This window comes from Haliotis rufescens, unplaced genomic scaffold (assembly GCF_023055435.1).
Source record: "Haliotis rufescens isolate VD_foot unplaced genomic scaffold, xgHalRufe1.0.p SCAF_20, whole genome shotgun sequence".
In the NCBI taxonomy this organism is placed as follows: domain Eukaryota; kingdom Metazoa; phylum Mollusca; class Gastropoda; order Lepetellida; family Haliotidae; genus Haliotis; species Haliotis rufescens.
This window is the reverse complement of record NW_025963891.1, coordinates 13,096,403-13,121,099: the sequence shown is the minus strand read 5'-3', so window position 1 is coordinate 13,121,099 and position 24,697 is coordinate 13,096,403. Positions and strand designations below refer to the sequence as shown.

General features: G+C 42.1%; 2 protein-coding genes across 5 annotated transcripts in view; both read left to right on the top strand.

The window, feature by feature from the left end:
• The window catches only part of LOC124131854 (tectonin beta-propeller repeat-containing protein 1-like), a 35,357-nt gene extending 34,247 nt beyond the window's left edge, over positions 1-1,110 (top strand). For both annotated transcript variants that reach the window (XM_046495360.2, XM_046495353.2), the window contains exon 24: positions 46-1,110. In XM_046495360.2, the coding sequence (XP_046351316.2) occupies positions 46-129 (84 nt within the window). In that variant the 3' untranslated portion in view covers positions 130-1,110. The remainder of the gene's footprint in view (positions 1-45) is intronic.
• An 8,084-nt stretch (positions 1,111-9,194) lies between these two features.
• LOC124133379 (ADP-ribosylhydrolase ARH1-like) lies at positions 9,195-24,413 on the top strand. Of its 3 annotated transcripts, none has more exons than XR_007222533.1 (12): positions 9,195-9,463; positions 10,221-10,394; positions 10,761-10,814; positions 11,170-11,271; positions 13,124-13,199; positions 14,728-14,784; positions 16,886-17,007; positions 20,196-20,301; positions 20,902-21,072; positions 21,721-21,791; positions 22,323-22,425; positions 23,475-23,511. XR_007222533.1 is itself a non-coding variant. In XM_048400856.1 (12 exons), exons 2-12 carry the CDS (start codon positions 10,223-10,225, stop codon positions 23,592-23,594), a joined length of 1,134 nt encoding a protein of 377 aa, XP_048256813.1. In that variant the 5' UTR covers positions 9,211-9,463; positions 10,202-10,222; the 3' UTR covers positions 23,595-24,413. The 3 variants fall into 3 exon arrangements, 2 of the variants coding, with proteins under 2 accessions (XP_048256813.1, XP_048256812.1); XM_048400856.1 differs by having other exon boundaries at positions 9,211-9,463; positions 10,202-10,394; positions 21,741-21,791; positions 23,475-24,413; XM_048400855.1 differs by having other exon boundaries at positions 9,213-9,463; positions 21,741-21,791; positions 23,475-24,413.
• The last annotated feature ends 284 nt before the right edge of the window (positions 24,414-24,697 follow it).

Genomic DNA, 24,697 nt, shown 5'->3' with positions numbered 1-24,697 from the left:
TGAAGACTTCCAGGAACCACCATAATTGTATTTCTTTCATTTCAGAGTGGCTGGGAATATGTATCTATACGAGGGCAGTACGAGCCTGAGGAAGAACCAGAAGACCTTCCCATTAAGGAACCCTTGTGAAACCGGACTACAGTGGCTGCGAACTGTGCAATATCAAGGAACTGACGTGTCTTATGTCATCTTACACATATACTCATGGAAATAAATTAGGAGACCAATACCATTAATGCAGCATATTGCTTCCTTTTCAATCAGTCTGCTTCATATGTCAACAGTCTGTGCTGAAAAGTAGAAAATGTCATCATGTGAAATATCTGCACTTGGCGTGTTGATATGGGTAAAGTATCTGTGTTGATCTTAGGGTGGGTACATCACACACATGCTCTCCCCCATGTCCCTTTATTTCTTTCCTTCAGTATATATGGACCATAATAGATAACTATTGAAATTGTTGATCCAGTGTATCGGTACATAGATCCATTCCAAATACCGTGGACCCAAGTCGACAACCAATCAAACTGCATCTTCTGAATGAAAGTATAGCATAGATCCATATTCAAAATGGCTGCTTTGTACACGCAAGTTCTTAGCGTAATTAATTTTATGAGAGTTATGAATGAATTTTGGTTTGAAAGATCTTTCCCTGAGAATTGATAAAGGTGGATTGGGTCTTCATGCTTCCAGATGTTTTCAATTGTATTTGAGACATACCTAACAAGACCAGTTAAGTATTGGTAAAAACGAACGCATATTTCAATTATGTAATTTCAACATGTATTATCAGTTTACATTCAAACCAAAGTTAAGGAGGTGAACGGTTCTTCTGTTGTCAAGGAGACAGTCTACAGTGGATTATGAAGGATGCATGTTTGTGTACATGAGAGGATATGATGGTATGATGAGATTTGACATTCCATGCCCGCTTAATAAGGCTGGGACGAGTCCAAATTTACTACCCGCGTACCCACCCTCCCTATGACCAGACCCTACCTGGGTACCCGATGTAGGTCTTAAGGTTTGACCGTACTCCTGTCAAAATGTATTTGGATACACGTATAAACCGGTCTGGTCATGCATACACTGAAGTTGACTGAAGTTTTATCTTTATTCAAACATGTACAAGTCAGAAGGAATGGGTGCATTGTCAGAAAGAAATGTGAACATTAGTGACTTGTACTGTAACCATGGAGTTCTAGATCATTTTAGTCTTTAAACAATATATCATGTTACTCACCACTGGTCCGGGTAGTCCTGTGGGTACCCGGGTCCTTCTCAATACCCATCTAGTCGATATTCTGCTACATCTTGCTTGCATTACACTGTCCACATGTTCCCGAGGCAAGAGAGTTAACTGACTATAAAAGACCAGTTTCCACCCTTGCCGAACTAGGCTGGTATTATGGAGTTACATTTTGGTTGGACTAACGAGTCCAATCAAAATCGCGCACCGAAATAGAAATCCGGTTCGTAAACTGACATGAAGATTTCGGTCGATGCAGGATTTACAAAGCATGTGCATCGCCAACTCGTTGTCAGCAGATCTTTTCATGTTTTTAATCAAGGTGCTCATGTGATTTGATGCAAGACCCCTTTTATCACAGTATAGATCTTGATCACTGATCAGATCATCCTGACTGGGCGCCACCATTTTGTGTGAAGCAAACGCAAGTGATACGAGAGGTGGAATCTGATTCGTCCATAGGAGGGGCTTAGAAGGAACAAAACTGGTAATAGCCACTGGTGGCGCTACGATCGAGCCCAGTAATTCCAGCCTAGTTTGGCAAGGGTGGAAACTGGACTTTTAATGTCAGTTAACTCCCTTGTCTGGGGAAGATGCACTGTCCACTGTCAACCTCTGAATATTTGTGATGACCTCATTGTTACAACAATCAAGGTGTAAATGTGTTGTTACAGGACATCTGTTGGTATTTCCTGGTAATTGAAACAATGGCACTTCCAATCCATCTTGGTGGAACTGTGTTTTTTGCTCATTGTATATCCCAAGTTAAACTCGTGTTATTGAATATTGTTAAGAGCTGTGTCACGGCGCCACAGTACCGAATCTTAAAGACTCCTCAGCCCCACAAACACTGTATGTAGCTCACCTAATCCAGAACGGTCTCAATGACTTTTTGTATGCGATTTTAATATCTTCATCAATGTCATGCCTCCCAGCAGCACTTTTCACCAAATTATTTGTGGTTTATTATTAAATATGTGGACAATTATCTAAATCTAATCAATAATGTGTAGAACCATTCCTTCAACTGAACCTCGTTAATTTCCTGTTTGCCCAAATTTCATAGTCTGCTTTCTCAGTTTGTTTGATGTTTAAAGCCGCACTCAACAATATTTCAGCTATATGACGGCGGTCTGTAAATATTTGATTCTGGCCTAGACAATCCAGTGATTGACATCATGAGCATCGATCCAAGCAGTCGGGATACAATGACATGCATCAACCAAGTCAGCGAGCCTGACAACCAGATCCTGTTAGTCACCTTTTATGACAAGCATGGTCGCCTTTTTCGCCAGTCATGTGTTGCTGAAGACCTATTCTAACCCGTATCTTCACTGATGGCATTTTCAGAGATGAAGCCACTTTTAATACCACCCACTGGTGTAGAGAAACTGTGTGTTTCAATGCCATTACATTCCATTTTCACAAGCTATGGGCCACTACAACTGTTAACCGATGCATAGAAAAATGGTATTTAAGATATGGTGACCAAGGTATTAGATGTGGTCCTGTCACAACCATGTACAGTGTCTGTCTTTGTGTCAATGTTTAATTTTGGTGGAATTTTTCTCACCGGTTATTGCAGTATCTCCCTGTGATTTGCTGAAAGATTGCAGAATCAATCAGTGATACAGTGTTCCCTCGTTATTGGGCCCTTCATTATAGTGCTAACTTTGATATAGCGTGCGGTAAAGCATGCCTCCCAAAATTTACCAACATTTTCAATAAACTCAAGTTTTCCAATGTCACAATGTTTTCTAAAAAAACAAGCGATCGCGTAACACTGGAAATACCAGCCAACAAATCTGAACTGAAGTACACAATTTAATCCTATTATTACAATATCTGGTAATGTTCCTTGTTTATCTGGACTAATGTTTGCAATATATTTTTTTAATCATGTTCAAAATTTCATTTGATAATTATAATAATGTTTACAATAATATCGGCGAAATCATATGCGAAGTGATCGGTAGATCGCACAATTCACCGTTATTAACAGCAACCACAGTCAGATTACCGCTATTGATGCCTTGAAACGAACTTTAGTTGCCAGAGAACGGATACACTTATCATAAATGCATGTATGTAGATGTAGAACTTGCACATTCCAGACTTAATGTATTCCTAAGCAAACATCGGAGATAAAATATTTTCAATATGGCAGCCATGGAAGCCATATTGTTTTCATGAAAAAAGGTTCGGTAATCTAAGAGCATGTTCAGTTGATTTTGTAATGATTGACAATGATTGTCCTGTGAATAGATTCCCATTTCACAGAAAACTTGTGCATTATCACAGTCAGACTTTAGTAATGTAAAAGATATCAAGTTTCATATATGCATAGATATGGTTGAACCAGAATTTCCCTAGCTTTTGCTCATACCCAGGTGCAAAAAGCACTTAAAACTTCCATATCATTCCTCCTATCTTGGTTATTCCAAAGTGTTCAGCCCTTGGATGTAACTTCAGGACACTGCAGAGTAGGTTTCATACTGGTATGCCAGTTGGATGTGCAGAGAAACCAACAAGGATGATGGCAGTAAACATTTGCTGCTGTCTGAAAGGGGGGATGTTAATTTAAACAGCCATCGAGTCTTCGACCAGTGGGTCATCCATGCCCCCATCATCCTCCTGAGGCAAGCGTGTCCACTAGCCAATATCAAAGCCTAGTTTCTGCCCTTGCCACATAAAGTCCACTTTTCTTGGCTCTACCTTGGCGCCATCTCCTGTAGATCACGAGTTGTGCCCCTTGTCCAATCAGATCGCTGTTCTTATCGCATATAGCTTCACTAAGATGGCGACTACCATAGGCGACGACCTAGTCGATCAGATAATGAAAACGTTTGTGATTTCATCCCTGACACAAAAACACAGGCATTCATTGGGGGGTTTAAAAGACATATTCATGTCAACAAAGACAGGCAGGGGTAAATCACTTTCATACGAATATGTACCAGTCATGGATGTTTTTGTGAAACGTTCTCTGATGCGATGTGCGATAGTCCATTCATATTTAGCACAGGGGCTTCTCCATTTTTCACATTGAGGGCACAGGACTCCAGCCTCACACAATAAAGTACCATTGTTAACCTCCTCTTGTTTACTGAACGTTTCATCAGTTGTCTTCATAAGGGCTGTGTACTGGCAAAAAAGTAAATTGCAATATATTTTGATACAGATATCTACATTGATATATGTATTAAGTTTTTGGGAGCTGAAGTGTTTGAAAGTGTTTGACACTGATTGTACATGCAGATCCTATTTCCTATATACTGAAGTAAATATCACTCAGAATGGCCAGGGGCCGCCATTTTGTAGTCATGGATACAGGGGAGATAACAATGTGAGAGAGATATCACTTTTGTTTCTACTGTTATCATTTTAAAAAGGAAACATCATTTGTGAAATGAATTTCTGTGGAGATTTCTGGTTAAACCATACAAATAATAATGAACTTGTAATATGTTTTTTTACACAATATACTGGAACAAAGTAAATGTCGTAATCGGTATTGTTTGAAAAGCTTGTTGCAGTATACCAGTAATACTGTGCAGCTCTAGCCTTCAAGTGGCGGTCTGTATGATGCCTTTAGTGTAGAAAAGCACATTTAAGCACATGCTTTTTTTTATATGATGTTTTGGATTATGTTTTAAACAAAGTCTTATATGGTTTCTTACATATCAGTTTATGAATGTGTTGAATATTAGACAATAACAATATTCCTTTTCAGTAATAAATTCATTTTCATTGAAATACGTTTGCTGGCAATATGAAACAAACAATTTTGTATTGGTATGGAAACTCTTTCTTGTCCTTTACTCATCATCCAATGTACTTATTTATATTTATATTGTTGACATTTAATCTGTATGTTTATACTGTTTATTTTTTCAGTATGTTTTCATTGTCCATTGTCCATTTAATATATCAAAGTGCAAGATTTCTCAAATTTTATCAGATTATAATGCCAAATGCCATAATACCAGTATATTATAGTTGATTTTTTTCCATTTAGTACTTTCATACATTCTGTTACAAAGAAATATTGCCACTGCAGAAAAATAAAATGGTTTTTGACATGTCTTTCTCCTTGTAAATAAATCTATTGTCCTTTCATTGTTGATGAAAGATGTGACATCAATTCTGGATCAGGCAAGCAACATCTGAACTTATATTATTTGTGGTGTATTATAGTGCTTGTAGAGGACCAGAGCTGGGATTAGTCTTGGCTTTGTAGTACAGAAGCAGTGGATCATGATGAACACCCCACAGCCATTGGGGCACCCTATACAACTGGGCCACCTTGCCCACCTGACCACCGTTTTGAAAACAAGGTAAATGCAATAATGCTGAAAGACCTAGGATTACTGTGGGGACAAATCCGGGATTCGGACCACTAAACAGATTCTGGCACCTAAAGAACGTAGAGCCGTACCGAGAGTTTGAGTTTGTGCATATCAAACACACCTATAGGGACAAAAAGTTAGTCCTCACCCAGTGACTTTTCAGGTAGAGGTTACTAAACAGCCTTGGAAGAATAGAAATGAGAGTCAATATACATAATCATTAGGGCTGGGACGAATTTACTACCCAGGTACCCACCCCCCTATTACCCGACCTTACCCGGGTACCCACTGTAGGTCTCAGGAGATGTCTCAAAATGTCCGAATGGGAACATTTTTAGCATAGCCCCAGCAAAACGTATTAAGATACATGTATTAAACAATCTTGTCATTCATACACTGAAGTTGAATTAAGTTATATCTTTATTCAACTATATGAAAAATCAGAAGGAATGGGTGCATAGAAAGAAATGCGAACATTAGTGACTTGTAGTGTAGCCATAGAGTTCTAGATAAATTTTGTCATTAAACATTAATCACGTGACTAACCACGGGTCCGGGTAGTCCTGTTGGTACCCGGGTCCTACTCAGTACCCACCCGACCCAGGTACCCGAGTTACCCGTCCCAGCCCTAATAATCATGTCATATTTGTGCTTGTGACAATGTACACTTTAACCTCTTATTTGACCTGGTACCCAAAGCTTGTCTCCCCTTGGGTATTCAAGAGCAGAGTAGGTGCCCAGTATCCAGTGATCGTCTCCCCACAGACATTCTAGGGCAGAGTTGGTTCTGGGTACCCAATGCTTGTCTTCCCACAGAGATTCTAGGGCAGTGTAGGCTCTGGGTACCCAATGCTTGTCTTCCCACAGAGATTCTAGGGCAGTGTAGGCTCTGAGTACCCAATGCTTGTCTTACCACGGAGATTCTAGGGCAGAGTAGGTTCTGGGTATCCAATGCTTGTCTTACCACGGAGATTCTAGGGCAGAGTAGGTTCTGGGTACCCAATAAGTGTCTTCCCACAGAGATTCTAGGGCAGAGTAGGTTCTGGGTACCCAATAAGTGTCTCCCCACAGATATTCAAGGGGCAGTGTAGGCTCTTGGTACCCAATGCTTGACTTTCCAACGGAGTCTCTAGGACAGTGTAGGCCCTGGGTACTCAATGCTTGTCTCCCCACAGAGATTCTAGGGCGGGGTAGGTTCTGGGTACCCAATAAGTGTCTTCCCACAGAGATTCTAGGGCAGAGTAGGTTCTGGGTACCCAATAAGTGTCTCCCCACAGATATTCAAGGGGCAGTGTAGGCTCTTGGTACCCAATGCTTGTCTTCCAACGGAGTCTCTAGGACAGTGTAGGCCCTGGGTACTCAATGCTTGTCTCCCCACAGAGAGTCTAGGGCAGTGTAGGTTCTAGGTACCCAATGCTTGTCTTACCACGGAGATTCTAGGGCGGGGTAGGTTCTGGGTACCCAATAAGTATCTTCCCACAGAGATTCTAGGGCAGAGTAGGTTCTGGGTACCCAATAAGTGTCTTCCCACAGAGATTCTAGGGCAGAGTAGGTTCTGGGTACCCAATAAGTGTCTTCCCTCAGAGAGTCTAGGGCAGTGTAGGTTCTGGGTACCCAATAAGTGTCTTCCCACAGAGATTCTAGGGCAGTGTAGGTTCTGGGTACCCAATAAGTGTCTTCCCACAGAGATTCTAGGGCAGTGTAGGTTCTGGGTACCCAATAAGTGTCTTCCCACAGAGAGTCTAGGGCAGTGTAGGTACTGGGTACCCAATAAGTGTCTTCCAGCGGGGTAAGGCGGACAATGGGGATGCGGTGGTTAGACTGTGACCTGGTTGATTGTGAGTCATGGATCGTGCACAGATGAACGAGGATCATTGCTCAGGCTGTTAACCCAAACTCCACCTTTCAGACGTGTATAGGCTGGAGACAACTGCATAAAACCGCAACCGATCACTGACGCCACGACTGATTGGAATGTAAGCTGGTGTTCAGATTGATGAAAACGTAATTCAGTAATAAACCATCTAAGTACTGATGAGGTGGAGATTCCTTGCACAAGTATTATAACTTTGCTTGCAGGTTATGGTAAAAAAAGTAAGGCATGAGTTAAAACATATCTGTGATGTCCATTAGTTTTAACGAAATGACGGTTGTCAATTATTCATGCCCACAGTTCAATTAACATACACTTGAACTTGGCGTAACTATTTAAGTCTCAACACTCGTGTGGGGCGATGGGGTAGCCAAGTGGTTAAAGCGTTCGCTCGTCACGCCGAAGACCCGGGTTCGATTCCCCACATAGGTACAATGTGTGAAGCCCATTTCTGGTGTCCCCCGCCGTGATATTGCTGGAATATTGCTTAAGGCGGCGTAAAACCATACTCACTCACTCAACACTCACTGGTGTGAATAATTTCATATTTTGTCGGAAAACGTGTGTGATTTGAGTAATAGTCCACCTCGACAGACACTTGTCAGAATCGCTTGAAATTAAAAAAAAATGTATTCTCAAACATTTTGTAATCCTTTTAAGTTTCAGAAGCATAATGTGTAATGGTATGTTATCTGTCACAGTGATCGCGTGAAGATTATTTTTTAATAGATAACCTTTGATGAGAAAACATAAAATACAGGAGAAACCTAGTTCAGGACTCGCTATTTCCTACAATCCCTATCAACATGTTCTCAAAACGTGCAAGTGGCTGATAAAGGTGAGGTGAGGTGAAATGGGGTTTAACGTCGCGTCCAAGATTATTGCACTTATATAGCGACGTGCATTCACGTGTGTGTGTGGCTGCTTGTACTAGTCCGGACTGATGACGATGTTTTTAGCACACTGAGATACCATGCCACAGTTTAACATATATACCCCACTCAGACACAGTATACTGAGTCCGAGCCGAGCAGTCCTTGTTTTATCCCCTTAATGCCGAGCGCCAGACAGGGTAACAACGAGTACCATCTTTTAACGTCTTTTGGTATGATGCGGTCGGGGATCGAACCCCGGACCTTCCGCTCTCCGGGCTGACGCTCTACCACTAGACCAAGGAAGCGGTCGGCTGATAAAGGACGCCCACGATATGGAAAGAGCCTTGCAGTGTGCATCATTATATTGATCCACTCGCCACAGACCAGCAGAGCACATATTCCACCTCCATCACGTCATGGCGACTCACACAGTGTTAGTGCAGGCTTTAAATAGTTCTTGCAAAGTTCCACAAAATAATCTAAAACAGTCTAACAGTAAGGAAGTGTTTTAAGTATGAACAAGTAGGGATGTAGGGAGGTTCGTTATAAAGAGTGAGTGAGTGAGTGAGTGAGTGAGTGAGTTAAAGCTTTACGTCACATCGGCAATATTTCAGCCATATCGTGACGATCGTTATAAAGACATTTCGAGGCCCACCGATACTGATGTAGAAGCGGCAGCTACCAGTATGCTATGCTTAAACGAATATAAAAGTAATTTACACCCCTTACAAAACTCGGCTTATCTCAAGCTGAGCTTGTATACAGTCAATTCTCATTCACTGCTTGTGTGACCATTATAAAATAGTCAATACATTACAATATGCTGCCCCCGACAAGTGCCGGCGTTTTGAAACGTTGAATGGAGAGCTCGCTGTCGTGTTGACTAACGTACAAAAACTGCACATGACTCGTCTCTGTGTCGAAATACCTCTTCATTCACATGAATCAGCCACTAAAAATACTGCTGGCTAATTTGTAAATATATTCGACCATGGGCCTATATGGCCGGGTTGTATTGCTCAGTCATTCGACGAACCACTGTTGTAGCCGACTACGCATCGCGTGTGGTGTCGACTAACCAGGAAGCGTAAACTAGCGGAGTGTTGGGATTTCAAAGGTAAAGTGTTTTCTTTAAGATGTTACTTAGTAGTTGTTCTATATAGGCTGAAATGCTCTCTCTCTCTCTCTCTCTCTCCCTCTCTCTCTCTCTCTCTCTCTCTCTCTCTCTCTCTGTGTGTGTGATATATTCACAACTGTAATGCTCTCTCTCTCCCTCTCTCTCTCTCTCTCTCTCTGTCTCTCTCTGTGTGATATATTCACAACTGTAATGCTCGCGCTCTCTCTCTCTCTCTCTCTGTGTGATATATTCACGGCTGAAATGCTTTCTCTCTCTCTTTCTCTCTCTCTCTCTCTCCAACAAACGTTTTGGATATATTCAGGCTGAAATGCTCTCTGCCCCTCTCTCTCCTCTCTCTCTGTGTGTGATATATTCACGGCTGAAATGCTCTCTCTCTCTCTTTCTCTCCCTCTCTTTCTCTCTCTCTCTCTCTCTCTCTCTCTCTCTCTCTCCAACAAACGTTTTGGATATATTCAGGCTGAAATGCTCTCTGCCCCTCTCTCTCCCTCTCTCTCTCCATCAAACGTTATGGGATATATTCAGGCTGAAATTCTCTCGCTCTCTCTTTCTCTGTGATATATTCACAACTGAAATGTTCTCTCTCTCTCTCTCTCTCTCTCTCTCTCTCTCTCTCTCTCTCTCTCTCTCTCTCCAGGATATATTCACAACTAAAATGGTCCCTCTCTCTCCAACAAACGTAGGATATATTCAGGCTGAAATGCTCCCTCTCTCCAACAGACCTTAAACGTTCTTTTAGAAATGGCGACTTCAGACACCGCCATGCTGAAGCGGTACAAGGCTGCCATGCTTCTGGCGGGCGCGGGTGATGCTCTCGGCTACAAGAATGCAGAATGGGAGTTCTGTCGAAAAGGAAGATTTATCCACGAAGAACTGGAACGATTGGGAGGATTAGAAATGATCGAAGTGAACAGTTGGTATTTCTATGTTGTATTTCACATTGCTCTCGTATTCAAATTAATTACATTATCAGCTAATGGAAAATTGGTTGTAGAGGTTTTAATAAAGTTTGTCCTAATTATGTAAATTTACATAATAGAAATGATCATGAGAATGTACATACGTCATAATAACTTGTTATTTTGTACAACTTACTATAGCATTGACATAGTCAAGTGCAAATATATTTTCTTAAACAAATATTTTCTTACACATTTTAAAGTAAGATTTCTTCAATTTAGGCACACGTGCAACCATACAGACTTATAAGTGTGCACTGAAGTCATCCGGGTAACTGTGATATCAGGTCATATCAATAGGATCTATCATGTGTTTTCAGGACACGGCTGGACGGTGAGTGATGACACCGTAATGCACCTGGCTACTGCCCAAGGTAAACTGTTTGAGTGAGTGAGTGAGTGAGTGAGTGAGTGGGTGGGTGGGTGAGTGAGTGAGTGAGTGAGTGAGTGAGTGAGTGAGTGAGTGTTGTTATTTTTGTGGCCTGAGTTTCAGTAGGTGAGTTATAAATAGTTATAATCACCTGGCTTCTGCCCAGGGTAAATAATCAACGTTTCAATAATTAAAACAAGCTTATGCTAATTTATTACAAGCATGTTAACAGACCAGATTCCTGACGCGGGCAGCAATATGTGAAACCCATTCTTCTGTGTTTGAAATTTGTTAAAAGCAAGTAAAACCAAGCTCACTCCCACACTTGAAACTAAACAGGTAATGCTGTTTTATTGCAGCACTGGTGTCCCCTGCAGCTGAGCAGGGCCGCATCGAGCTGTACCACGAGATGGCCCGCCAGTACATAGAGTGCATGAAGGACATGACCGGCAGGGCGCCAGGTGCGTTAGGCTGAACGAATCTCACTAACCAAAGGCCCTCGTTAACTATAGCGTAAATTATCTCTTCGTGAATTTAGTGTTAATGTACATGTTTGTTCTTTTTTATATTCAGGGTCTTTTCACAAGTTCATAGGTTTGGGACTATATAAGAATGACGTCACGAGTCATTCTTATATAAACCAGGTCCCATTCCACAAAACGATCTCAGCGCTAAGACGATCGTATCTCCCATACTTCAACACGGCCTATCACTAAGACGACCGTAGCTCCCATACTTGAACATAAGCTTAGCGCTAAGACGATCGAATCTCCCATACTTGAACATAGGCTTATCACTAAGACGACCGTAGCTCCCATATTTCAACATAGGCTTAGCGCTAAGACGATCGAATCTCCCATACTTGAACATAGGCTTATCACTAAGACGATCGAATCTCCCATATTTCAACATAGGCTTAGCGCTAAGACGATCGAATCTCCCATACTTGAACATAGGCTTATCACTAAGACGACCGTAGCTCCCATATTTCAACATAGGCTTAGCGCTAAGACGATCGAATCTCCCATATTTCAACACAGGCTTATCACTAAGACGACCGTAGCTCCCATACTTGAACATAGGCTTAGCGCTAAGACGATCGAATCTACCATATTTCAACACAGGCTTATCACTAAGACGATCGAATCTCCCATACTTGAACATAGGCTTAGCGCTAAGACGATCGAATCTACCATATTTCAACACAGGCTTATCACTAAGACGACCGTAGCTCCCATACTTGAACATAGGCTTAGCGCTAAGACGATCGAATCTACCATATTTCAACACAGGCTTATCACTAAGACGATCGAATCTCCCATACTTGAACATAGGCTTAGCGCTAAGACGATCGAATCTACCATATTTCAACACAGGCTTATCACTAAGACGACCGTAGCTCCCATACTTGAACATAGGCTTAGCGCTAAGACGATCGTAGCTCCCATACTTGAACATAGGCTTAGCGCTAAGACGACCGTAGCTCCCATACTTCAACACAGGCTTATCACTAAGACGACCGTAGCTCCCATACTTCAACACAGGCTTATCACTAAGACGACCGTAGCTCCCATACTTCAACATAGGCTTATCACTAAGACGACCGTAGCTACCATACTTGAACATAGGCTTATCACTAAGACGACCGTAGCTCCCATACTTCAACACAGGCTTATCACTAAGACGACCGTAGCTCCCATACTTGAACATAGGCTTAGCGCTAAGACGACCGTAGCTCCCATACTTGAACATAGGCTTAGCGCTAAGACGACCGTAGCTCCCATACTTGAACATAGGCTTAGCGCTAAGACGATCGAATCTCCCATACTTGAACATAGGCTTATCACTAAGACGACCGTAGCTCCGATACTTGAACATAGACTTAGCGCTAAGACGATCGTAGCTCTCATACTTCAACACAGACGTAGCACTAAGACGATCGTATCACCCATACTTTAACACAGGCTTAGCGCTAAGACGGTCGTAGCTCCCATACATTCACACAGGCTTAGCGCTAAGACGGTCGTAGCTCCCATACATTCACACAGGCTTAGCGCTAAGACGGTCGTAGCTCCCACACTTTAACACAGACTTAGCGCTAAATTAGCTTTGTGGAACGGGACCCTTGCCAAATTAGCTTTCATCTGTGGGAATGTAGGTTTAAGTACTAATGATATAAAGATGTCTGACAGCCCAATATCGGGCATTAATGTAGTGTAGGATCGATGTTGATCATGTAAGTCCTCTACGGTTGGTTGTTTGTAACGCTTCTCTGTGGCTGGACGCGCGTGTTAAGCTGTCCTTATACTGCAGGTGGGACCTGTAAGGCGTCGACCCGGATTCTGAAACCAGGCATCAAAGATGGCTACAAGGTCCCTTTCAGCAATAGGTAAAGGAGTTACGCTTGTTTGTTGTTTTACGCCGTACTCAGCAATATTCCAGCTATATGACGGCGGGCTGTAAATAATCGAGTCTGGACCAATCCAGTGATTGACATCATGAACAGCGATCCGAGATACGAGGACATGCATCAACCAGGTTATCGAGCCTGCCCACCCGATCCCGTTAGTCGCCTTTTACGACAAGCATAGTCGCCTTTCACGGCAAGCTTGGGTTGCTGAAGACCTATTCTACCCCGGATTTTCGCGGGTCAGGAGTTGTGAACTCCGGCCATGCCAGTGAGAGATCTACATGCCATATGTCAGATCATCACACGTCTTATTATATTATATATATGTATATATATATGTTATCTGTGTTGCTATGGTTTAAAAGCAATGCTAAGTTGGGATAAGAAAGCTCATGAAGTATTTGGTTCGTGAAGCAATTGGAAGGCGTCTAAGTTAGTGTAGTGCTTTTCAGACCAAAGCACCTCAACACCTTTGTTTAGTTCTGACTTCAGTTCAGAGAAGGCTGATGCGGGTTCAGTTGGTCGTGGTTCGAATCCCAGATTTGCTCTGATTATGAACCTTGGTCTGAAAGCATCATACGTGCCAGAAGTGGCAGTATCAGCTGATAATTTCTCAGCAATGTCAAGAGCACCTGCTCTGGTCGCTCTCGCAGTTCCGCTGTCACTTCTTATATAAAAGGAGTTCAAGGCACCAAACTGTTACATGTTTTCTGTAGATCTCGGATCATAGCACGCATAGAAGATACCCTTGTTTCTTGTTTGATATTGGATGACTTGAATGTGATGAAGCAGTGAAGGATATACCGTATTCGACGTAATAAGCGCCCAGGGCGCTCTCCAAATTAGAAATAGGGGGCTCTTATTAGAATATTATTTTGATGGAAAAAACAGAGTTGAAAGATAAATTTCGTGGTTTATGCTGACAGCCTTAAATGTTTATGTACGACAGATATATTTTTCCAGAATGTAATTGCCCATAATTAAGAATGCATATAACACACGAATACGTATTATACGCGAATTAATAAGTCTTGTGTACATTTTTCAATCGGAAGGGGTGCTAATTGGGATTGTTCACTAGCCAATATGTTAGCAATTATCGCCGTGGGCGCTTATTAGAGCGGGGCGCTTATTACGTCTAATACGGTATATCTAGTTTTATATAGATCAGTGTACAGAATTATATCCACTTACTACAGTCATACTAGTTTGGAGATACCCGTATGTAGTTTCAACAACACACAACGAGTTTGTAGGAAATCCGTGTAAACAAATTCATCAAAAAAATACTTTTGTTTTTGAAGAAATATTATCTCGTCTTTGGTTTGCGTTTATGTCACTTGGTGGTTGTCGCAATGAGGAATGGGTGAGTGAGTGAAGTTGTACGCCACCATAAGCAATAGTCCAGTGATATTACGACGTGGACACACTAGGTCACATTGTAACAGTTGGTATCAAACCCCATCGCCCCACGGAGATGCTGATGTATATAGCCTTATGTCCCCAGGAGCGGAGGATGTGGAGCGGCCATGAGGTCCATGTGCATTGGCCTCAGATACTCCAGGTAAGAGGGCTGTTTGCGTTTTTGTTTGTTTGTTGTTTAACGCCGCACTTAGCAGTATTCTATCTATATGATGGCGGTCTGCAAATAACCAAGTCTTGACCAGACAATCCAGTGATTGGCATCATGAACATCGATCTACGCAACTGGGATACGATGGCATGCATCAGCCAAGTCAGCGAACCTGACCACCGATCCCGTTAGTCGCCTCTTACGACAAGCATGGGTTGCTGAAGACCAATTCCAACCCGGATCTTCACGGGTCCTAAGAGGGGTGTAGGCTCACCTATATTCCAGCAGACTTTTTATGCCAATGACTTCATCGACTTCATCTTCGCCGTAAGTGACTAGTGTAGCACAACGTATGTATATCCATATTGATCAGAGGGTGAAAATACTGGATTTGGTGATATTGTCACAAGAATGGAAATAATTGAAATGAATGCGTTTTCAGAAGAACACTTTCCTTTATCAACGTTATCTGACAAATTATATGTGGTCGTTGTGTATCACGCTTGTCGTAAGACGGTTGCCGGGATACAGAATAGGACCCCTGTAACTCGCGCTGGCCGTAAGATGATTGCCGGGATACAGAACAGGACCCCTGTAACTCGCGCTGGCCGTAAGATGGTTGCCGGGATACAGAATAGGACCCCTGTAACTCGCGCTGGTCGTAAGACAGTGGTGGGATACAGAATAGGACCCATGTACCCAACGCTGGTCGTAAGACAGAGGTGGATACAGAATAGGACCCCATTACCTCACGCTGGTCGTAAGACAGGGATGGGATACAGAATAGGACCCCATTGCCTCACGCTGGTCGTAAGACAGTGGTGGGATACAGAATAGGACCCCTGTACCTCACGCTGGTCGTACGACGGTGATGGGATACAGAATAGGACCTCTGTACCTCACGCTGGTCGTACGACAGTTGTGGGATACAGAATAGGACCCCATTATATCACGCTGGTCGTAAGACAGGGATGGGATACAGAATAGGACCCCATTACCTCACGCTGGTCGTAAGACAGTGGTGGGATACAGAATAGGACCCCTGTACCTCATGCTGGTCGTAAGACAGGGATGGGATACAGAATAGGACCCCTGTACCTCATGCTGGTCGTAAGACAGGGATGGGATACAGAATAGGACCCCATTACCTCACGCTGGTCGTAAGACAGTGGTGGGATACAGAATAGGACCCCTGTACCTCATGCTGGTCGTAAGACAGTGGTGGGATACAGAATAGGACCCCATTACCTCACGCTGGTCGTAAGACAGGGATGGGATACAGAATAGGACCCCATTACCTCACGCTGGTCGTAAGACAGTGGTGGGATACAGAATAGGACCCCTGTACCTCATGCTGGTCGTACGACGGTGGTGGTTTACAGAATAAGACCCCTGTACCTGACGCTGGTCGTAAGACAGTGGTGGGATACAGAATAGGACCCCTGTACCTCATGCTGGTCGTAAGACAATGGTGGGATACAGAATAGGACCCCTGTATCTCATGCTGGTCGTAAGACAGTGGTGGGATACAGAATAGGACCCCTGTACCTCACGCTGGTCGTAAGACAGTGATGGGATACAGAATAGGACCCCTGTACCTGACGCTGGTCGTAAGACAGTGGTTCGGTTGGTCATGCTTCGCCTGATCTGGGCCCTGTTCCACAAAGCGATCGCAGCGCTAAGATGATCGTAACTCCCATACTTTAACATAGGCTTACGACATTCGTAGCGCTAATCGTCGTTTGTCCCTGCGTATGTAGCAGCTATAAGTGCAGTTATAAGAGTTTTGTCTAACTTATAAACCGAAAGGGGAAACTTAAAACAACATGTGTATGTTTAAAACATACTTTCCATGAACCTTAGGTAACGGGCGTGAAATATCTGTTGCTGGCTTGAAAAAGAACAGCATTATGATTTATCAGTGCGTCTAAAGTCTGCTGGTACGGTCACTGGGTGACAGATAAAGTCAGACTGAGTTAATGGCATGTATTATTTCAAATATTTATATCGAACCCTCACCTTGGATTGGTGTGAATTTTAATTTATTTTCAGTATATGGCAACTACTTTACAAAATATTCAAATCCTTCTAGACCTGAAGACCTGAACGACCTGATTGCTGTCAGCATTGAGAGTGGCAGAATGACACACCATCATCCTGTGGGCTATCTGGGAGCCCTCACTTCGGCCCTATTCGCAGCTTACAGTATTCAAGGTAAACATTTCTCATCACAATCAACCTCCCCTGGGTCCCGTCCCAAACAACGATTGTAGCGAAACGACTGTCATAAGTCTATGTTAAAGTATGGGAGATACGACCACCCTAGAGTTACGACTGTCACAAGTCTATGTTAAAGTATGGGAGATACGACCACCTTAGAGTTACGACTGTCACAAGTCTATGTTAAAGTATGGGAGATACGACCACCTTAGAGTTACGACTGTCACAAGTCTATGTTAAAGTATGGGAGATACGACCACCTTAGAGTTACGACTGTCACAAGTCTATGTTAAAGTATGGGAGATACGACCACCTTAGAGTTACGACTGTCACAAGTCTATGTTAAAGTATGGGAGATACGACCACCTTAGAGTTACGACTGTCACAAGTCTATGTTAGAGTATGGGAGATACGACCACCCTAGAGTTACGACTGTCACAAGTCTATGTTAGAGTATGGGAGATACGACCACCCTAGAGTTACGACTGTCACAAGTCTATATTAAAGTATGGGAGATACGACCACCTTAGAGTTACGACTGTCACAAGTCTATATTAAAGTATGGGAGATACGACCACCTTAGAGTTACGACTGTCACAAGTCTATGTTAAAGTATGGGAGACACGACCACCTTAGAGTTACGACTGTCACAAGTCTATGTTAAAGTATGGGAGATACGACCACCTTAGAGTTACGACTGTCACAAGTCTATGTTAAAGTATGGGAGATACGACCACCTTAGAGTTACGACTGTCACAAGTCTATGTTAAAGTATGGGAGATACGACCACCTTAGAGTTACGACTGTCACAAGTCTATGTTAAAGTATGGGAGATACGACCACCTTAGAGTTACGACTGTCACAAGTCTATGTTAAAGTATAGGAGATACGACCACCTTAGAGTTACGACTGTCACAAGTCTATGTTAGATTATGGGAGATACGACCACCTTAGAGTTACGACTGTCACAAGTCTATGTTAAAGTATGGGAGATACGACCACCTTAGAGTTACGACTGTCACAAGTCTATGTTAAAGTATGGGAGATACGACCACCTTAGAGTTACGACTGTCACAAGTCTATGTTAAAGTATGGGAGATACGACCACCTTAGAGTTACGACTGTCACAAGTCTATGTTAAAGTATGGGAGATACGACCACCTTAGAGTTACGACTGTCACAAGTCTATGTTAAAGTATAGGAGATACGACCACCTTAGAGTTACGACTGTCACAAGTCTATGTTAGATTATGGGAGATACGACCACCTTAGAGTTACGACTGTCACAAGTCTATGTTAGAGTATGGGAGATACGACCACCTTAGAGTTACGACTGTCACAAGTCTATGTTAAAGTATGGGAGATACGACCACCTTAGAGTTACGACCGTCACAAGTCTATGTTAAAGTATGGGAGATACGACCACCTTAGAATTACGACTGTCACAAGTCTATGTTAAAATATGGGAGATACGACCACCTTAGAGTTACGACTGTCACAAGTCTATGTTAAAGTATGGGAGATACGACCACCTTAGAGTTACGACTGTCACAAGTCTATGTTAAAATATGGGAGATACGACCACCTTAGAGTTACGACTGTCACAAGTCTATGTTAAAATATGGGAGATACGACCACCTTAGAGTTACGACTGTCACAAGTCTATGTTAAAATATGGGAGATACGACCACCTTAGAGTTACGACTGTCACAAGTCTATGTTAAAATATGGGAGATACGACCACCTTAGAGTTACGACTGTCACAAGTCTATGTTAAAGTATGGGAGATACGACCACCTTAGAGTTACGACTGTCACAAGTCTATGTTAAAATATGGGAGATACGACCACCTTAGAGTTACGACTGTCACAAGTCTATGTTAAAATATGGGAGATACGACCACCTTAGAGTTACGACTGTCACAAGTCTATGTTAAAGTATCGTCTTGTGGGACGGGGTCATTGTCTGCTACCAATGGTCCTACAAGGTAAGGCGACATGTTTTTTGCTCACCTGTCAAGTCAAGTGAACTACGCTAAGGCCTATTTGTCAGTCCGTGTAAGCATCTTCTCCCCTCAAACCACTGGGCCGATGAAGCTAAAACTTAGCAATGTTTTTCCCATCAATGGTGACACTTCAATTTCTTCAAGAGCCAAGGTAAATGCGTATTATTTTCTGGGGCTTAACTTGAATGAACGTGTCGGATTGTTTCTGTTGACACAAATATATATACGTCATTGGCACTATATGACAAATGGGCGGTCCAATCAAATGCTGAATAGATACGCGGTTTCTCAAGTTAATTCATTGAGTGAAATTGCATTTTAAGCATCCATTATTTTAAGAATGACATTGTGTGATAAAGATAGTATTACCCCAATGGGTTTTCTTATCGTAAATATTCTATAGTGGAATACAAAACAGGAATTATGCTCGCCAAAGCCTCGCATAATACAATTTCTATTCCTAATATAGGATATTTACCAAACGGAAACAAAAGAGGGTCATATCTTTTACTCGTGGAGGATCAGGAAACGTGGCTGAAACTTGGTTACTTATTTCATATATGTTAACTAGTTCTCAGTATATTATGCAGAACATACTTATGTAAAATGACATACTTATGTTTAATGAGCTACAGCGTCGTGGCATTACTTTTATCGTTCAGTTTACATAAACAAAACTACAGTAAACTACGGTTATAACGAACACGCTTATAACGAACTGACGGATATAACGAACTTACTTTTTTGTCCCGACTATTTGCTGTAGTTAAGCTGTATATATGCACATAACAAACCAAGGCTACAACGAACTAAAATTAGTAGTCCCTTTGAGTTCGTTATATCCGTAGTTTACTGTATATGTATATGTTTCTTTACCATGTTTACTAATTCTCATATCATTACTGATTAGAAAATATAATGTCATTATTGAATCATAGATTACTAGGTGCATGATATAGTCTTTTGCTTTTGCTAATGTCTAAACAAACAAACAAACAATACATAATAAGAATAATAATGTCTACTTTAAGACGGTGAACATTAGATTCAGCTTTTATTTCTCCGCAAACCAACAAACACAATGTTAAAATTATGATGCTTAAATGTATTAAATGTAGTGAGTCAGATAATAAACTTTCCGTATTAAACCATGAGGGCTGTTTACTGTTACATCCAGGCAAGCCGCCGGTAGAGTGGGGACAGGAACTACTGGACGTTCTCCCTCAAGCCTTGCAGTACGTCGTGGACAGCGACCACTACCCCGAAGAAAATAAAAATGCTTGGTATTGTAGTCACAACTAACTTTCTTTGAATACGTTAGACCGGTTAGAACAGCTTGCCGTAAAAGGTGACTATGCTTGTAATAAGAGGCGACTAACGGTGTCGACTGGTGAGACTCGCTGACTTGGTTGATACATGCCATCGTATGCCAATTGCGTGGATCGATGCTCATGATGTCAATCACTGGATTATCTGGTCCAGACTCGATTATTTATAGGCCGCCGTCATATAGCTGGAATATTGCTAAGTGCGGCGTTAAACAACAAACAAACAAACAAAACCTCAAGGCAAGCATCCGGCTGGTTGGTTGGTTTGTTGTTGAACGCCGCACACAGCAATATTCCAGCTCTTCTACCTTGGAGCTTCACGGGTCTGCATCCGGTAGTGATGGGACAGGGACTACTGGACGTTCTCCCCCAAGCCTTGCAGTACGTCGTGGACAGCGACCACTACCCCGAAGAAAATAAAAATGCCTGGTATTGTAGACACAACTAACTTTCTTTCAAGACATTGTTCCTGTTTCGTTTCTTGTATATTACCTTGAAGTAGATAGTGTTACGTGTTTCAGAACGTTTCCTAAATCATGAATATGTCTGTTTCAGGCCATTCTTTGAGAAGCAATGGAAAGATTACGTCGAGTTGCGGAAACTGGCATCTGGAAAAGCGCATTTCCCTGACAATTACCATGAGGCTGACGTGAGGGACGCATACTACAAACACATCAGTATTGGCGGGTGGGGCGGGGCTTGTGGGCATGACTCCACTATTATTGCGTGAGTTGACTATGTTTACAAATACATTCCTTCAGTAAGGAGTGTAGTGTTATCACCAGTGAACACTTGACTTACAACGATGAATGAAAATGATGATCACAATGACAAAACCTAGTTTTTGTTTGTTGATTAACTCCGCACTCAGCAATATTCCAGCTATATGACGGCGGTCTGTAAATAATCGAGTCTGGACCAGACAATCCGGTGATTGACATCACAAGCATCGATCCGCGCAATTGGGAAACGATGACATGCATCAACTAAGTCAGCGAGCCTGACCACCCGATCCCGTGAGTCGCCATTTACGGCAAGAATGACCTTTTCTACCCCCGATCTTCCTTGTCTTATACTGTATTAAGTTTACTAATGTATTGAACATAGTCCTATGTTAGTTTAACATTCATAAGAATGTATGGGACCATACTGGGCATATGTATATGTTTAATATATTTATAAGTTATTTGTTACAATTTAAAGTTGACAGAATATTATACACGAAAATTAAGATTTAAGTCAACTGGAACATTTTGAACAATGCAGATTGCAGGATTCATTTTAAATTAATAGAACTCCACAAGGATATTATTTCTTCCCTAAACATTATTCTTTATTATATTATTAATTACCCAATCTAACGTGTTCCAACAGAACTCTTCTAATCACTTCAGCTATGACGCCATCCTGGGGGCCGGGCAAGACTGGAAAGAGCTGTGTATGAGGTTGGTAAAGACAGGCTTCCCTCTGGTCAGAACCAAATAGGTCTGTAGGCCTCCTTGAAACATGGTGTTTGTGTTTGCTATGAGGGCTAATTTTCAATATAGATTGTGATGTGACTGTTGGTATAAATGTTGATTTTGGTACTGTTGGTATCAATATTGCTTGTGGTGATATTGCTGGTATTAATATTGATTGTGTTGATACTGCTGGTATCAATATAAATTGTGTTGATACTGTCGTCATCAATATTGATTGTGTTGATACTGTCGGCATCAATATAGATAATGAAGTTACTGCTTGTATCAGTAGGGATCGTTATGATACATGATGTGAGGTAGCCTCGTGGTTTATGCGTTTGCTCGTGATGCCGAAACTCCGAATTCGATTACCCACATGGGTAGAATGTATGGAAGCCCATTTCTGGCGTATTCCGTCGAGATATTGCTGGAATATTGGCTGAAAGTGGCGTAAAACCATACTCCCTCCCTGTTACTGTATGCAATATTGACTGTGGCTGATGCTTGTTCATCTAGGGGGGTGTTCCATGGCGGCGACAGTGACAGCACAGGGACCATAGCGGCATGCTGCTACGGCGCCATGTACGGATTGGAAGGTGTGCCAAAGGGAAACTATAGAGTAGGTGTATTTGTGTATAGAATAGACATTACTACATTGTATTCACATAAATTGGACAACTTTCAAGGATATCTTACAAATATGAAGCCAGATTATTTGTTCATTTCACGAGGGAGTCCTTTAGCTGTTACAGGATCTGCTGATTGAATTCAAAATCCCCCCTCTGCATGATCCTATTTAGTGTTTGTTTGTTTGTTGTTTAATGCCACACTCTGCAATACTCCAGCTATATAACGGCGGTCTGTAAAATAATCGTGTCTGGACCAGACAATCCAGTTATTTATATAATAAGCATCGATCTAGGCAATTGGGATACGATGCGATGCATCAACCACGTCAGCGAGCCCGACCACCCAACCCCTTATGACAAGCACAGTCGCCTCTTACGGCAAGCATGGGTTGCTGAAGACCTATTCTACCCCGGATCTTCACGGGTTCCTATTTAATGTGTCAGCACTTTCCCCATACGCGATCAATTCGTCCTATTGCGGGACAAGCCGAATGTAGTTGTAGGCTATGGAAACACGTGAGTGGTGATGAATGAACCATGCCCATGCTCGTCGGTTTCACTGACCTGTCACCTTATGCCCTCCTCTTATTTTAGACTGACACACCATAGTGTTGTTGTTTTTTTGTTTAACGCCGCACTCAGCAATATTCGAGCTATATGATGGCGGTCTGTAAATTATCGAGTCTGGACCAGACAATCAAGTGATTGATATCATGAGCATCGATCCACGCAATTGGGATACGATGCGCATCAACCAAGTCAGGAGCCTGACCACCCGATCCCGTTAGTCTCCTCTTACGACAAGCATAGTCGCCTCTTACGGCAAGCATGGGTTGCTGAAGACCTATTCTACTCGGACCTTCACTGGTCACAAAGACAATCATAGTGACAATGACCCGATCATTTTCATTTTTAAATTGTACACAACAGTTTATGAGTCATTCGTGATTGTAATAGCAGGACATCATATTTGGTTGGATTTGAATGAAGCTCCGCTCTACTTTGAAGGCTGCCTTCTCATGTCAGATGTAATTTCCAGAACCTTGAGTACAGAGACCGCCTGGAGACACTTGGGAAGAAGCTGTATCACCTGGCTATGAAAGACACTGCTGACCAAGGCACTCCCGAGGAGACAGACGCGACGGACGCCACCCCCTGATCGCCATGGCATTCCCAAGAGATGGCATTTTAAGTTCAGCACTCATTTGACACTTCTACTTGCCTTACTGTATCACAAGAAGTGACAGTCTAATCATGGAGCTAGCGACATGTAACCATTTCATAATGCATTCATTATATGTCATATGGTTCTGTTTCACAATTAGATCTACGATTTAGAAATGCAATATGGGGGCACGGGTGGCCCAGTCGTCTAAGGTGCCGCGATTCACTGTGCAGAGTTGCGTCCCTTGGGCACGCCAGAAACCTATGATTGTGGGTACGAATCCCGGTACATCACTTCGGGCTTTCCTCCCTCATTAAACTGACACGTCATGATATAAATGGAATACTGTTAAAGGCGGCGTGCATCATACGACCAAAGTCTTGCCAAGATGACAATAACTGAATAATCATGCTGGTTATTTCCAATGATTTTCAAACCAATTATGTTGGAACACTTTTAATACCCAATGCAAAACATACCATTTTTAAGAAATAAATAATATTTTATGCTTCTCTGATTCTCTATGGAAAAATTGTTCCTGGTATCACTGATTCTATGACTCATATTTACATGCAAATAACATTGACAATTACCAACGGACGCCTACATTTTAAACACGTTCAATAACTATTGTATGCACTTTTTGCAACAAGTAATGGATGGTTGTTGTAGAGAAGCTTGTATATGACGTTTCGTTGTCTCAGTATTCACAAGACCATGTTCGTGGGACACTGTTGTCGGCAGTAGATAACAATCATGACGCAAATTTTCCCTCCACAGATAGATTGAAAATAAAATAATACTGCATTGTAATACAATTGTATTTTAATGTCTTTTTCTGTCAGTGATGTGTATATATATCATTATTCATTTATGGGTGAGCCTTGAGACTTTGTCTGGAATGAACAAATATATAGTACACGAACTGTATCAGTGTGTACACACAATGTCATTTAGTAAGTGGTCAAATGTAGCAAATGTTATATTTGGGATAACACTTTCTCAGTAAAGTACAGATTCTCGTACTTTTTGGGATTGAGTTCAATCAGGGATTCAAACTCACACTGCCAAAGTGAGGCACCTAATTGCTAGCACAC